Source organism: Lissotriton helveticus, chromosome 12 (assembly GCF_964261635.1).
Source record: "Lissotriton helveticus chromosome 12, aLisHel1.1, whole genome shotgun sequence".
Taxonomy (NCBI): Eukaryota; Metazoa; Chordata; class Amphibia; order Caudata; family Salamandridae; genus Lissotriton; species Lissotriton helveticus.
Window position 1 is genome coordinate 239,353,619 of NC_136073.1, and position 15,967 is coordinate 239,369,585.

The 15,967-nt window shown below is 41.5% G+C and overlaps 1 protein-coding gene across 5 annotated transcripts in view; it reads right to left on the bottom strand.

Moving 5' to 3' along the window:
• ANKRD11 (ankyrin repeat domain 11) overlaps positions 1–15,967 on the bottom strand; it is a 1,187,914-nt gene that overhangs the window by 377,050 nt on the left and 794,897 nt on the right. For all 5 annotated transcript variants that reach the window (XM_078671259.1, XM_078671260.1, XM_078671262.1 and 2 more), the window contains 2 exons: positions 15,000–15,138; positions 9,585–9,755 (listed from right to left, as the gene is read on the bottom strand). In XM_078671259.1, the coding sequence (XP_078527385.1) occupies positions 9,585–9,755; positions 15,000–15,138 (310 nt within the window). The remainder of the gene's footprint in view (positions 1–9,584; positions 9,756–14,999; positions 15,139–15,967) is intronic.

A 15,967-nucleotide genomic window follows, 5' to 3' on the forward strand; every position in this document is an offset into this window, starting at 1 on the left:
GGCAGTCTTCCTCATGTCGTTTACTAGCAAATAGGACAGTAATAAAAATACTTTGTACAAAACCTAATGATTATTGTCGATGACTATATTATATGTGAACTTGATTTTATAATGGGTTGGACAAGTGATTAGTTTTAACTTTGCCATTAATGTACATATATGATCATGAATGTCCTTGTATTGTTTCATGTTATTTATTCATTTTAATTGTTTTCGTATTTATGTATTTTACCTTGCACTTTTATGGTCCGATGTGACCGAAATAAAGTTATCGATCGATTGATTGAAACCTCTGCCGGTAATCCGCCAGCATGGCTTGCAGATCCTGTATGAGAGTAGGAGGTAGGTGGCTCATCTCACTCGAGACTCCCTACGATAAACCCTATGGTGTGGAACCATAAGTTCCCCCTGATATTTTTGTTCCTGATAATCTTCCTCATCATCACCATCTTGACACTTGATGTGGAGCTCAGGATGGTGAGCTATTCCAAACGGTCCCTCATCCTCTTCGTCCTCAATCATCACACGCGCTGCGTAGGAGAGACGTAAAAAAAAAAAAGAAATCAAGATATGATGCCACATCAGACCACATTTGGCAGTCATATCTTCCTAGGATTGCTAGGGAATTTGCGGCACACACTGATGTACCAGCAATGATGGTGAACCTCTTCCATCCTTATCAGGCAGAGCAGTAATGGGTACAGAAGGATTCCGTGACCCCCGCTGCGCAGCCTGGGTAATAACAGAATCTGGCCTAGGCTGTCCCACAAAGCATGCATTTGCATCGTCAGGGGCTTTATATTTATCAATTCTGGGAAGGATTGCCGGCACTGAATATGAGGTTTTCATGATTTTCCGCCCAAATATGGTCTATAATGGGAATTGAACATACAGATTTCCTATTCTGACCCTTAAAATCATATAAAAATCAGTCAGACTGTTTAAAAGGCATTGGGAGGTGAAAACCATTTGCCGCTCTTTCCATTATTGCTTGGAAGCCCCCAATATCTTCAGGTGGAGAGTCGATTGCTTGAGGAGCTGGCAGAGAAGGCAGAGTAGGGGTTTTAGGAATTTCACCTTCTTCGTCATCCTGTGGCATCTGGTCTTATGGCACAGGTACAGGTACAGAATCTGGTGACTCAGTAGGGGGCACTGAGACTGTTGCACAGTCCAAAACATGCGGAGGAGACCTTTCTTTTTCCACAGTTGCTGCTGCTGTAGGGAAAAGTGCATGATAATTGTGCAGCATAGCCGTTAGATCCTGCACCAATGCAACAGGCAATTGTATCATAGGTTCCTGGCGTGGCATCAACACCTGTGAACTCTCCATGGGTTGATAATGTGGCCCATAATACTCCTCTTCCTGAAATTTTACATTGTGTTGTGAAAGGCTGCGGGCCGGACTAAACAGCCCATCATCTTCAGATTCCCCAAAAAATTGACTAGGAGGCAAAGGGGAGATGTACGATGGATCTTGATCAAATTCTCCTGATGACGGGATCACCAACAAGAATCTGGAGGACAAAACCGGCATTAACTCTTTGGTTGAGGAGTCGACAAAATCCTCATGGACGGTGAAACAGATACCGTCGATGTAGAAAAAACAGTTGTCAGTGATGGTGTCGTGATAGTCAATTTTTAGAAAACGGGGACCCCTACACTTTATTAGGTTTGCTATTCGTAGGGAATATATAAACAGGTATTACCTGGTCGCTAAGACAATACAGACGCTGGAAGAGAACCCCCGTTTAACGCAGAGCCACAATCAAGTAAAGAAAATCGAATATAAATATATCAAGATAACGGCTAATCGCGATTAAATATACTTCAGATTGAAAATCATTAAAACTGACGTTAGCGACCTATAAGTGAAATAAGGAACATCGACATAAAAGAGTGAGGTTTCTGCATCTAAAACAAGGCACCTTTATAGAGTTAAAGGGATATCTGTTTGCGTGTACCTTGAAAGGGGGAAAAAAACATCTTTGAAAGCAAGAGGCGCTTAAATTTCCTGACAGAATATTGTCCAGTGCGCCGATATCCACAGACCCCAGTGACGTAAATAAACAATATTTAAAGTAAAAACCGAATACTTTTTTGATGACTAGCAACCAAGAGGATCATTAAATAGAAACATCACTTTATACCATACTTATTTGTGTTGCACATTGTCATGTTTCAAAATCTGCGAATGACGGTCACTTGATGAAGGCTACTGGCCGAAACGCGCGTAGTTGTTGTATTCCACCGCATTGCCTCCTTTATATTTTCCAACTGACCGAATATATCGTATAGCACTCCCCTCTCTTTTTCTTCTTTTTTTGTTATATATGTGATTGTATGTAATATATGGAATTGTATGATATTAATGTTGAAAAGATGTTCAAATAATGATAAAAAATATTTATAACCTACATAAAAAAATATTAACACAAATAAAATGGTTTTTGAATTCAAATATATTTTTGTAGTAATTATGAATTTTACAAGGTCGCTAATAATTTAATTGCATATAGCATTAGGGTGGTATAATAATACCGGTTTGCTATATAGCCTTTTTTCTACTTGTCGTGATAGTCAATTCCATAGATGGATTAACTACCGATGAAGTAGTCGACAGTGGAGGTGTCGACTATTAAAGTATTGTCGATGATGGAGGCACCGTTGCATTAGGAGCATTAACATGCCAAGCTAACTTAGTGCCAAAAATATCAGGTCCGAACTGGCAGGTGAAGTAAACAGAATTGACAGTCCTGTACCAGACGGGCCCTCTGAAAGAGCTGTGGGGATGGGGCTGAGTGTCTCAACTCAGGAGCCCGAAGGGATTCTGTAAAGTCACTTGCATGTCAGGCTGGTGGCTTTTAAAGACCGATAGTTTGGGGCAGACCCATTTTTATTTCCGGCTGGTGCCTTCTTAATGGCTGGGGGACATTTAGGTACATGTTGTAAACTAGGAAACATTTAGGGCCATATTTGAAGTTTTTTGTTTAAACAGACAGAGAGACAAATGCCTCGATGCAAGTCAACAGCCCTATAAAAGAAATGCAGCATCATGGGGTATCGGAAGAGAAGGACTTATTTATACGGGAGACCTGGTAGGGTGTACACGTGACGGAAATGGAATTACATAAGGCAAGCGCTGCCAAATTGGAATTTAGGAAAAACTAACCAAGGGTATTAGACTGAAGGCATTAAATTGCTTTATCAGGAAACCAAGCAAGTTACACAGTTTTAGCCATGGGGAGTTTATGCAATTTGGCCAGAGTTACCGGTTCTTGACCCAAAGCCGGGATCTCACCCTGGTTCCCCATTTCGAACGCTGGCTGCTCCAGCCATAGCTCCTCTCAGGTAGTAAAAGAACTGATGAAACAAGCCCCATTCACAATCTAAAGAAATGAAACATAATAATACAGGTGCACAAGCAAGGTCATTTTTTTAAAAAATACATCCCTTTGTTTTACTTATTTTGTTAGCTAACATCGGCAGGGGTAGTAAGCATTATATAAATACAATTGCAATGACTATATTATCCGAATTTGGAGATAAAAAAGGCATAGGTATGCAAAAAATAAAGGGAAAGCCTAATAATAAACAGTGCATGAAAGGTAGTAAGACAAGAGATTAAGCACAGCAGCCATCATCCCGGAGTGTGCATCCCAGAGCCGTACAAGCTATTAGAGAAGTCCAGCATAGTTAAGTATTGATATAAGTCACAGAACAGAAATCAAGCAAAAGGGGAAAATGCAAGGATTTAAGCACACCGAGGACTGCGCAAGGGTCGGGTTCAAGCAGTGTATTATAGAAGCTGCGCGCTGGACAGGCACCGAAAAAAACATGTGTTAGAGAAAAGTAGTGAGGTGTGTCTTCCTGAGTGAACTAAAGGCAATAACAGGGGCTGTGCAGACAGTACAGGAAGAAAAGAAAACCGTCACAGCAGATTAGCTGTGAGTGGAAGGGGTGAGAGTCTGAACGTATAGGGGAGTGGAGGGGGAGCGGAAATAGTGAGCTGGGCTGCTGAAACAAGGCAGTATGGGATTAAAGCAAATGGACAAGATAGCGGAACACAGGCTTAAGCCTATATTTCGAACAAAATTGTAAGGAGCGGACCCCCAATAACAGTGGACGGTTTGTACGGCAGTATTGTAAGGCAATGGTGTGGAAGTTTGTCGTTTTTGGCTGCCAGAGCCTTACTCACCTGCCACCACAGCGCTTTCCGGGATTCGAGGCAGACGGCGGTGCCGTAGATGGTGCCCACTCTGCTCCAGTCCATCCTGCTGCCAACCCCATAGCCCGGCTCCTAGCAGTGGGACCCGGGCTGCCGCCCGGGTCCCACTGCTAGGAGAAAATACTAGGCAGGCAGAAAATACTATTTTTACATTGCATCTCGTAGGCCGTCTGGCACGAATGTGGCCACATTAAACAGCCCTGCGTGACATAAGAATGTGAAACCTTCCCTCAGAGTGAGACAAAACAGTCCCAGCGCTAGCATTTGGTGAGGAGCATTCTAATGAGGGGAATGGAGCTACAGGCTTTCAAATTCAAACAAGCATTTGCAATACAATAGATCTCGCATTTACAAGAGTTTAAGCTGTTTTCATTTACAATGGTAATAGCTTAAACTGTCCTAAATGTGAGACCTCAGCCGCCATTGTCCTGGGGGGCTGCTTGAAAATGAAAGCGGGCAGGGAAAGCACACAATGCAGCAGTAGGAGAAACCCATGAAAGAAAAGAGTGCTTACAAACTAAATAAGACATGCTGTGTCGCTTCCTAAGTAAAGGGGCCATTCGCCATGGTGTTAACAATTGCAGACAAGGCAGTACCAAGGAGGGACTAACAGCCCTAACAATAACTCGTAAGCCAGCGTTTACAAAGGACAATGACACAAGCCAAGGAAAAAAATGTTTGGAAAGTGAGCGGGGCTTTTTACATACTCCACCACAACAAGTCTCGAAGAGCAGAGCATGCGTGCGGACTCAGGCTCGACCTAATAAAGGGGAAGGTGGCCACGGAAAGGGTCTCTATAGGGAAGACACCTGAAGAAAAATTAAACCTGAAGGCAAAGCTAGCAGGACTTGAGAAAAAGTGGAAGCAGGACCTGAAGCAGGTAAAGAAAAAGGTTTACAGAACCACTCTGAAAAGGGACATGGACAACATGGGTTAAAGGGCTGTGAAAAGGGATAAAACGTATTCATTCTCTGTCATTGAAGCACAGTCTTGCATCAGTAGATACCAACATTTGCTTCCTAATTTAAGTGTGAGGCTCTCCAAAATCAGACGAGAGATACAGTATAAGATTCTAAAATGTGGAAAAAGGGTAGGTACACATCAAAGCATGAGAACTTTCAGTTCGTGCATATCCCTGATCTAAAAAAATGTGAAACAGAATATCGGGGGACCCTGAAAAAAGCTAAAATTAGCCATTCGAAGAACGTCCCTTCTAAATTCCATCAATCACAGAAGGAAGCCATCAAAGGAGGTGCTCAATGTAAAAGCTCAATTATTCTGAATGGAGCAAAGTGTTGCTCTTACGGATCTAGCCCATACAAAAAGGAGTTTGTTTTATCAGATGGTGAAAACTGATGAAGATTGATAACCGATTCAGGTGGACTTTTCCAAGCATGATTCACTTCTGAGTGGATAAACAGAGTGTCCATGCTAATAGGCAAGGCAATGGTTTGAAAGTATCCAACATACCGATGGAAGGAGAAAAATAGTGTAAGCTCCAGGCATGAACTGGGGAAGATAAGTACAGATGCCCCACCGAAGTGATAATGCTTGATAAAGAGACAGTGGCCCAAAAGAAAGAGGACAGAGTCCCTGCTGAATGAGAACTGTAAGGACACCCAGGCCTTATGTAGGTTAGCTGTAGCAAACAAATGCACCCCTCTTTGACCATCAGATGAGCTGAGGCAGCAGATGTTAGATTTAGTGCAAAAAGGTAATTAAATGTTGAAGGGTATTCATTATGCAGAACAGCCAGGAAGGCCCGGTGGACAGAGGTTTGGTTGGGATGATGGTCACAGAAGAGAGCTGTGAAGATACTGCTTCGGGAAAGTGCTCTTTAATTATCTTACTCAAAATCAGTTCTTGGACACATAGCAAAGAAAATACAAATAAGGAATGCCCTGATGGTTTAAGGGAGAGAGGAGTAGAAATGTTGTTAGTTCACAAGCAGGTACTCCGGTGGCTATATGGATAATCTCTGAATACGTCTCAGTGGAAGACAGACTATCTCAAAGTATTAATTTGGAATTTTAAAGAGTTGTAATACCCTACCAAAAGAAAGAGGTACTCCGTTATCTCTGTGGACAAGAGGTGGAAATTGTGGCTCCACATAAAACACTTTAAGGGGAGGTGATGCTCATCAACATAATTAAGTGTTCAGATCTATATTTCATGCCAGATCAGTGACTAAGATGTGTGGTATCGCCACTAGTCCACCATACATTAAGAGTTAATGGGACTAACTATTTAATGGAGAGAAATTCACCCAGATAAATGTGATTACAAATTTTATTTTCAAGTGCAGAACATTTGCTAGAGAATAGATTAAGTGTACAGCTTGTTACAGTTAGTGAAATGGGCAACAAGAATGGATGGAGGATCTAACTCCGTTCCTGACCATGCACAATTAAAAGTGACACTAATGGCAAGAGGCAGGCATCCGCAAGACAAAGTTGATACTGGGCAAGTATCTGGCTCATGAAGCGAAGTCTAGCGGAATAATGTACTGGACATTTTCAGACACTTTATGGAATGCCCTTAAATGAGTTGCACGATGAAAGCAGATAGTACTGGCAAGAAGGGGATGGGTGGTGGGGAGGTTAGAAGGGAAACGGATGTATTGTTAAAAGCTGAGCTAGCACATAGGGCCATATGTATCAAGCCGTTTTTGAATTGCAAAGGCCGAAATTCGCAGAATTTCGGCCTTTGCGACTAGCAAACGGCCGTTTTGCATGTTCTGGGATGTATGAAACATTCCCAAAATAGGGAGTTGCAAAGTTGTGCGATTCCTTATTTTGCGATAGCATTTAGGGAATCGCAATTTTGCGATTCCTTAAATGCTATGTATGAAGCATTTTTGGCTAGCGAATTATGGTTAAGAATTCGCAAATTACCACCAACTTTTAGTAGATTTCAGTTTGCCAAGATACGGGAACAACTTCAAGTGATGCAATTGTATGACTTTGAAAGGGTGCCCTTAGTGCTCGGAGGTAGGGTATTTGAAATGGGTGATAAAGCCCACAGTATGTTGGCAGAAGTCTGACAACTAAGAAACAGAGAAACAATTCACTGCTGAGAAATAGGAAGAATTAAGTCTTTGCAAAGAACTGGATGAAAGGTGATCTGTTCCTGGATGTTTAGATTCTTTTAAATTCTGAGGGGTACAAAAGGGAGTGGTGATGGACGGAGCATCTGAACCAATCAAACACTCACACCCAGTCAAAAGATATGGGTTTAATCCATCCCGTTCTTTAGCCCACTCTGCCACCCCAGTTCAGACCTGGCCATATGCAAATCAGTCTGACCCTGTTCCTCATGGGAACAGTCCAGCCCGAACTGCCAAGCCATGCCTTCCCTGGACCGGAAACAAGCTTCCTAGGGCCAGTTTCTGGCATTTCAGCCGTCTTCAGCCAGGCTTGCTTGAATCCAGTGGCAAAGTGAGCAAGGGACTCACGTCTGAGCATACCCTGCCAACTTATGGCGTACAAAGCGGTTCAAAAGGGGGTGGTGATGGACGGAGCATCTGAACCAATCAAACACTCCCACCCAGTCAAAAGATCTGGGTTTAATCCATCACCGTTGTTTAGCCCACTATGCCACCACAGTTCAGACATGGCCATATGCAAATCAGTCTGACCCTGTGCCTCATGGGAACAGTCCAGCCCGAACTGCCAAGCCATGCCGTCCCTGGAATGGAAACAAGCTTCCTAGGACCAAAGGTGGTCTAGGCATTCACTATATGGGGTTAATTACCCAACGATGATGGCTCCAAATTTGAGGAAAGGGATACTGCAAGGGGAGGAGTTCATCTGAGAGCTTATCTGGAGAGATTAGTCCTCATCCATTACTCCAAGTGCTAAAACATTATGCAATATTTTCAAATCAGGATTAGAGCCCGAAATCTAGTATAAAGATGATTAACTATAAAATGCACAGTTATAAATAAAACATGCAATCCAAATGAAGAAATGTAATCAGCAGGAACATGCTAACACTGGGTAATAGGTGGCAAAGTTGAACCCAGAGGTATTCTGCACAACACTGGCAACTTCTGAGACAGAAATAGAATGAGATTTTTTAATATCTTTTGTGGAAAACTGAAACTATCTTAAATACCCGAGCCTTAACTCTGCACTGCATTCCCTCAGCCAAGAGTCCATACTTTCAATGATGGTAATAAAAGCTGCAAACAGACCCAACAACAGGCGTGCTTTCACCAACCTAGTTCTCATTAAATCTCAATACCATGATGTGTTCTAAAGGTCATTTACACCCCATTCAGCAGACTGCCGAATTCAATATAGGGCTGCAACTATGGTCGTGCTCACTAAGTCTTTGGCTTGCCCTTTGAAAAGGAAAATAAGTACTACAATAATCATTGTTACATTTTTCCAAAAGCAAATGTAGATAGTCAGAGAATCTCCAATCCACAGAGGAAAATATGTTCAACCAAACTAAATCTTAACATGCTCTGGTGAAAGCACATGATACTAGGGATCAAAAGGTCCAGAGATGCCATGAAATATCCCGAAAAATATCATAAAAACAAAATACTACCAAACCTGCAGAAATGTTAACTATTCATAAGGTTTGTTTGGCTAGAAGTCTCCATCAGATACCTGTACCAGTCTAACCTGTGTCGGAGATTAGAACTACTACGCTTCCTGGTCTGTTCTACTCCGTGCTGCAGTTGGCTCTCCCCAGTGTTAGTCACCCACATCTTGTGTGGGTGAAAGCCCGAAAAGCTTAATAGTTTTGTTACTACATGAGTTTTATATGCTGCCACAACATTTGTACTCCAGCTGATGGAATGAAGCTTAAAATCCGAAGCGAAACGAGAAACAAGCTTTGGTCATGGTTTCCAGATCAATGAAACACCATTAACACATATCCTGTGAGATATTCTACAGTTGAAAATGTGCCTCTATACTAGATTTTATGTGATCATGTACACATTTTAGTCAGTCTTCACAATCACCGGTGAGAGTACTCAGTATGCCAGATGCTGACCCAAAACCTTACCTAAAATGTTTAGCAGACCAATTCCAAAATGTAAAAGATCCCATGATTTGACTTTCAACCTCTGCTTGCTGCACAAGAGACGTTAGAGATCCTCCTTTGAGTGTGGACAACAAAAACAAAATTGGGATGTCCTTGTGGAATGCAGTCTAAACTCCCTAGTACAAGGGTACGAGAGTTTATAATACTGTTAAATTATTACTTTGAAAGGTGTGCTTTGGTCTAAAAATTAATACATTTACTAGAGCAGAAAACCAGTAACTGAAGACATATTTCATACAACAATTTGAAATTATTAGATTAGAAGTTATAAAACACTTGTTAAAAAAGTAACACTCACCTGGGCTATTTAATGATTCTTCGGCAGTCATCTGCATTAACAGAGCAACCTGCTGACGTTCTGACAGAGGATAACCTGCCCTGATTCCAGACAGACCCATTCCAAACAGTAATCCTGGCTTTCGATTGGCTGGCTCCTTCTTAATTCGTTTTCGCTCTGGACCTTGTTTCTCTGTGAAGTCATTCAAGAAACCATTTTCAGGCAAGAACATACACGTCTCCAACAAATAAACCCAATAATTATTTGCATTAAATGTAAGCAGCAAAAACCCGTTAGCTACAGAGGCTTTTTCAACCAAAGCGCTGGGCCCTTATTTTGATCTTTGGGGCACTACATGATTAGGCCTTCAGAACTTCGTGCCACAACAAAGTTCCCAGGTCAAATGTGCATCCTTTTCACCTCATATTTTGTGGATTCCAAAGGTACCCAGTTAGTAATTGATTTACGTCGAAGTAACCAAAACATCAAGAAAAAAAACTGTTAATAGAAAGTGATAACCAAGCAAGCATTATTTTTCTAAATAGAATCAGCAATTGCTAATATCACCATCTATCCTACTTTTAACACATTTTCTGCATCCTTTTAAGTGGTAATCCATTTGTTTGCAGTTTCAACATACTTGCAGTTTGTGGTGTAAACAGAGGACATAAAACCCATAGGTGAAACCGGAAAGCTATACATCTTTAAAAACTAGTCAAAATACATAATTCAGCAGGGGGTAATTTACAAGATCTCTCAGTTTATTCAAAGAAAATACTAGTTTAAATTTTGAACAAGTGAAGAAAAACAGGAAAATACGTTTTCATCTGTCATTTCTTGACATAATGGCAGATTACGAAAAATAAAATACCATTAAGGAGCCTATTACAATATTGGGCAAAACTGTCTCGTGTGAGAACCGACCAACCATAGGTCTGTGGTTCCACCCCCACCTATTATGATGCGGCCTCACCTGGTGCGGTCGCAAACTCATTTCACTGTGGGAGCTTGTGCTGTGGTCAGAAACCGGCCGTAGCACAAGCTCCCATAGAGAGATGGGAGTTTCTGTGAATACCTGCACTGCGTGGAGAGATTGACAGCTCTCAACAGGAGGGCGCTGAGGGACGGAGGCCCTACTATGGGCCCCCCAATTAGCTTTCCGACTGCATTTCCATGTCGGAAAGCAAGACATGGAAAGCCTGCCTAAAACCTACATAATCCGGACAACGTAAATGCCATCCTAAAGGGATTATGAGCTGCCTCTGACTGGCCAACAAGCTCCTTGAGCCCAATGGAAACCAGCCGGAATGACGGGCCAGTTTAAACTTCGACCTCCTTCTTTGTAAGAAGGCTGTTGGAATTTAAACCAAGGATGGTGGTCGGAGGCTTTCCGACCGACATCGTAATCGGCCCCAAAGTATCAGGACCCCTATGCTGCCTTACCGTTTGTTGGTTACTTTATAAGCGCTGCGGTGCCTGAGGGAGACGTATTTTGATTATTGCACTCAATGGGTCTCACTGTACCCCGGCCGGCGCACAACTTCAGCTATCCGAAGCGAACAGCGTGGCCAGCTGGGTGATCAGATTCTGTGCTTTCTGGTGCCCAATACGCCAGGAGCGACTACGCCCTCACGGAGAGCCTGTATTTGAAACGCCTATGGTATTTCTGTGTCTGAGAGCATTTGGACACCAGCCTAGGCTACTCCAGTTGCTCAGTAAGTTATTGTGGGTGCGTGGTGTCCTGATGGGCCAAACCCGTTATTAGCCCCACAGGCTGCATTAATGGGCTGGGAGAACCCCACCTTGCTGAAACCCTCTGACTCGCTGGAGATCCCAGCACTAGTACCGCTGCTCACCTTGTTATACCCTTGTGTTTACAACCCTGTTTTACTCCAGAATTAATGATGTTGAGGAGACTTATCAGGAAGAGGAAAGCGCGACCTACCTCCAAATTGATGATCATTTCTGTAAAGTCATGGATCCCTCTATTTCTAAAGCGATATTGCAGGCAGTGGCTCCCCTAGACAGAAAATTGCTGCAATGTGAAGTGTGTTGCTTTACACCCCTCCCTGGGAGGGAAGACCCCGGGAGGGACAATTCCACTTACACCTCTCCATAAACGCAAAAGGAACTCTGTGCCAGGCGGCTTTCTCAACGCTTTTGACCGGCTGAAATAGGCCCTCATAGACCACTCTCACCCTCAAACCTGACCCCTCACAGTGCCTAGTTTGACCCCAACAGTACATCACACGGACCACATTTTAAACCCACTACCGATAGCCCTACCACCTCTTGGCATAACTTCCCAAAACACTAAAACCAATATGCACCTTAACCGGTTTAAAACAAAGACATAGGTAGAGAAGGAACAGATGCCCTGAGCTGTTAATTGTCCTCCCAAAATCATGCTACCCACACTCATGGAATTAAAACAAATTTCATTAAAGCCTTGTTTTAAGACGAAAGCATAAAAAAATGGTAAGAGCATTGAAAGGCTTTCTCAAAATCAGTCTCTTCAATTACGAAAAGGAGCAGAAAAAACACACACTTCTTTCGAGCATATTACTGTGGATAAAGAACCTCTTAGGCCTAGGTAGCTCTAAGAAGTGGAAACTTAATTGAGCATAGGCTAAAAGGCACCTCTTAATTCATACTAACCCAAACAGTAAGATGCTTTGACAATGCTCTTTGGGAACCCTTTGACAATTCTCCTTCAACTCAAATTAATGTGGTGGTGAGTAAAGAGAACTATCATTTGAAATTGTTCAAGATGATCCTTTCCAAAATCCAGACAGATCATGTCCAACTAGTAAGGAGGATATTCCAATGCTCCAAAAATTGCATCAACTGCAAATCAATGTATGTAGGCCATTAACCACTTCAACGCTAATGACAAAGCCAGCTCGTCATGGGCGTTACCTGCGCTGCGCTCATGACGAGCTGGCTTTGTCATAAACAGGCCAATTTTTATTTATCAGCGCACAGCGGGAAAACGCGGTAGCGCTCATTAGGTTAAAGAAGCAAATCTTAAAACCATAAAAAACGAAACTAAGTACAGAAGCCCTAATCAAGCAATTTAACAAAATCCCAACAGTTGCGGAAGGGAATGAACATGGATGTTGTGTCCCAATTGTCAACAGACAACTAACAGATATTGTCTAACTAACGACCAGGGTTTCAAGTGTGATTTGGTAGGAATTCTGTAACTTTAAAATTCCTGGATATTTATTGCATCCTGAATGGTGGAGACATTTGCTTATTGGCCTTACTGCATCTTGCATTAACCACCAACATGTTTGATCATCTCAGGATGCTACACAGGTTGGAACAGAGGATGGACTTCAGAAACTAATTTTTGAACTCGTGCTCCTCTTCCTCAAGTGATAAAGATCAGCACAGACACCTCGAGATCCTAACACGTTATTGGATTTTTCCCAAGGGTCCTTAATTTCCCTGACCTTGTATAAGGTTTAACTTGAACCAGGAAGTATATAGCTAGTGGAGTATGGGGTTACTATTGATCAATATGCAGGAGACACACAATTACACCCAAGGACACCATCGGGAGGTCAGCAGTGCCACGGGCACAAGGATTCACTCCTTCAAAACAACTGTAGCCATTAAGCAATCATTTTGTGGAATAGCCACTAACCTAAAGAACTCTTCCCCCAAAGAGTGGAGAAAACAACCTAACCATCTTTATTTCAACAAATTTAACACACATTTTCGACCCGCACCTAAACCAAACAAATACCTAAAAAAGTTCCAATAATGAGAAACTAGACTCTACTCTTCTTCAGGAAATGAGCTGCAACTTGATATGTGCTACTCACCAACTATGCTATTTCACCCCCATCCTAGAGTCTCGCGGTTAGTTCTACATATTTTAATCTCAATTTTTCTACTTTCAATTAAAGAGCACAAATACCACCACTTTAAGTTTGAGTAATAGAAAAATATTAAATTAAAATGTTTTGATATCAGCAAAAATAAATACATCTATAACTAAAATCAGAAGAAAAATAGGAGTACATGCATTAAGTCAAGGACGTCAGGAAATTAAAAAAAATATCAGTGAATTTTTAAATAGTCTATCTTCATGTACTAGAGTTGGCTGCACTAACAAAGTAGAGCACAAGTCAAACCCATAGTTTGCTATATGTGAAGTGAGTTATTTACAGTGCCTGGACTAATGGCTCTCGTTCATTCAGCCAGGAAATCACCACGAGAAGTCAGCATACAAGGGTTTATATGAACATGCATTCTTTACTGCTGCATTAAGCAACGCTATTCCTATTGAGCCAGAATATGAAGAAATTGAATGAAAACCGGTTAGACTGATGGGCTTGGGAAATGTATATTGAAAGCTAGCAAAAAAGTTCATAGTGTGGTTCTGCTGGAAAATAAAACCCATAGAGAAGAGATTTTAGTCTCTACCTCAATGCCACTTCCCTAAGATCCTCAGACAAGAAGAGGGTTAGGAATAATTTTTGAAACACTTGAGCCCACATTTCTGTTTCCCAGAGCTTTTTAATAGCCGCTCTTGGAATTACTCATAGTGGCAATCAATTTACATACCTCTAAAGAATGAAAGCACAGTTGGATTTTAATTTAACTAGCAGAATATAGCAGGTCATTAACTAATTGAGCCACCTTGCTGTAACAATGTATGCATGGAATCTGACAGTTATGTGCACTGCATGCAAAGTAGAGTATTGCTACTGCGCTGATTATAGTAAAGAAATGACAGATCATTAATCTACCAAAACTATACAGTACAAATTTGTATAGAACTCGGCTATAACTACATTCACATAAAGAGTCTTATGTGATATTGATAAAATCCTCAAGATTTGGACAGGTTTAGACAAACATTTTGCCCACAAGCCACCATAGTAAACCATATGTTATTAGCATTAAGTCACATTCCTGCATAGAAAAAAATAATTTTTAGGACATGGGCCACGGTCTAGCCACAAAATTGATACCTTCCCTAAAAAGACCCATGCTGAGGAATAGCAGGGTGATACTACTTTAGAGGAACCATTGGAATTTGGAATAATGTCCAGGCATAGCTTCAATAATAAAATAATTACACCAGTGTTTTGTCCCTCCTGAGGTTTACCCTAAATTCACAGCTTCTTTGAGACTAACAAATAAGCACCATATAAAATGTAGATTCACAGGAGGTAACAGGGACCCAGGAGCGTGGCAATGTCTCTTAAAAAGGTTTCTGCAGAAAAATGCTTTAACAATTGGGTATGGCAGCCATTCAAATATTTTCACATTTATCACATTAGTAATGAAAATTAGATGGAGGATTGTCCACTAATGCTTGTGAATATAGGACTTCACATTAGGAAGATTGAATTTTTACAGGGAATGATCGGGTGCACTAGAAAAGATGGGAAGCACTGTCCATTCATTTTCAGTTACCTGTATCCGAATCTTTCTGCTCTCCATTTGCTCCAACAGTGAAAGGTAATTTTCTCTTTGTTGCTTTTTCCTTCACCTCCTTGCCGGCATCATTTCTGTCCAACTTGGGAGTTTTGTTCAGGGAAACTTTATCTTTATCCTGTGAAAATTGAATAGAAGAAACCCTTAACATACATTGATACTGACTGATATGTTAAAACGCAAATATATGAACACAAAATTTAACACATTAACATTTAAAGGTTGTGCTCAAGCAGGAGCTAAACTGTAAAAGATTGAGAAGGATGCTATAGTAAGACAGTACAGATAATAAGACAAGGGAGCATTACAAGTGCTCATTGTTTTCTTCAAATTCTCATCCATGATGTCTCCCACCATCTTGGATACATACCAAGCATCAGACTCTTCTTTAAGAAGAGATGGCAGAAAGAATTATCTGAAAATAGGCCAGATTCCACAGGACCTCAATGCTACAACTTGGAATTGGTGCATGATTCAGACAAGTGCTCCGCTGCTTTTTGGGTGGAGTTGTGCTATATCAATGGCTACATACATATATACAGTGAAGCTTTGTAGAGGAACCAAATGATGCTGAATGAAAATGTTACTTTCCCTGTAAGCATCTATTCGTAGCTTGTAGTGCCGTAGATTCATATGCTTAGCATTACCTTGCCATCCAGTGTTGGGATCACTCAAACAAAAGTTGTTTTTCGTCGAAGAAGTCCGAGTCATGCGGTATAGTGACTCCTCCTCCGGTGTGCATTGCGCGAGTTGCTCGGCTCCATTGTTGGATTGTTTTTAGCTCATCGGGGGAAGGGTTAGAAAAGGAGTAATATAGTGAGAGGAGAGAGAAACATGCGTAGAAGTGTGAGTGTGGAATTTACTGTGTTGGATGGAGAAGTTACTTACCTTTGGTAATGCCTTATAGCCGCAGATTCCTTACCTTTGAATTTGTAAGGTGTTTGAGT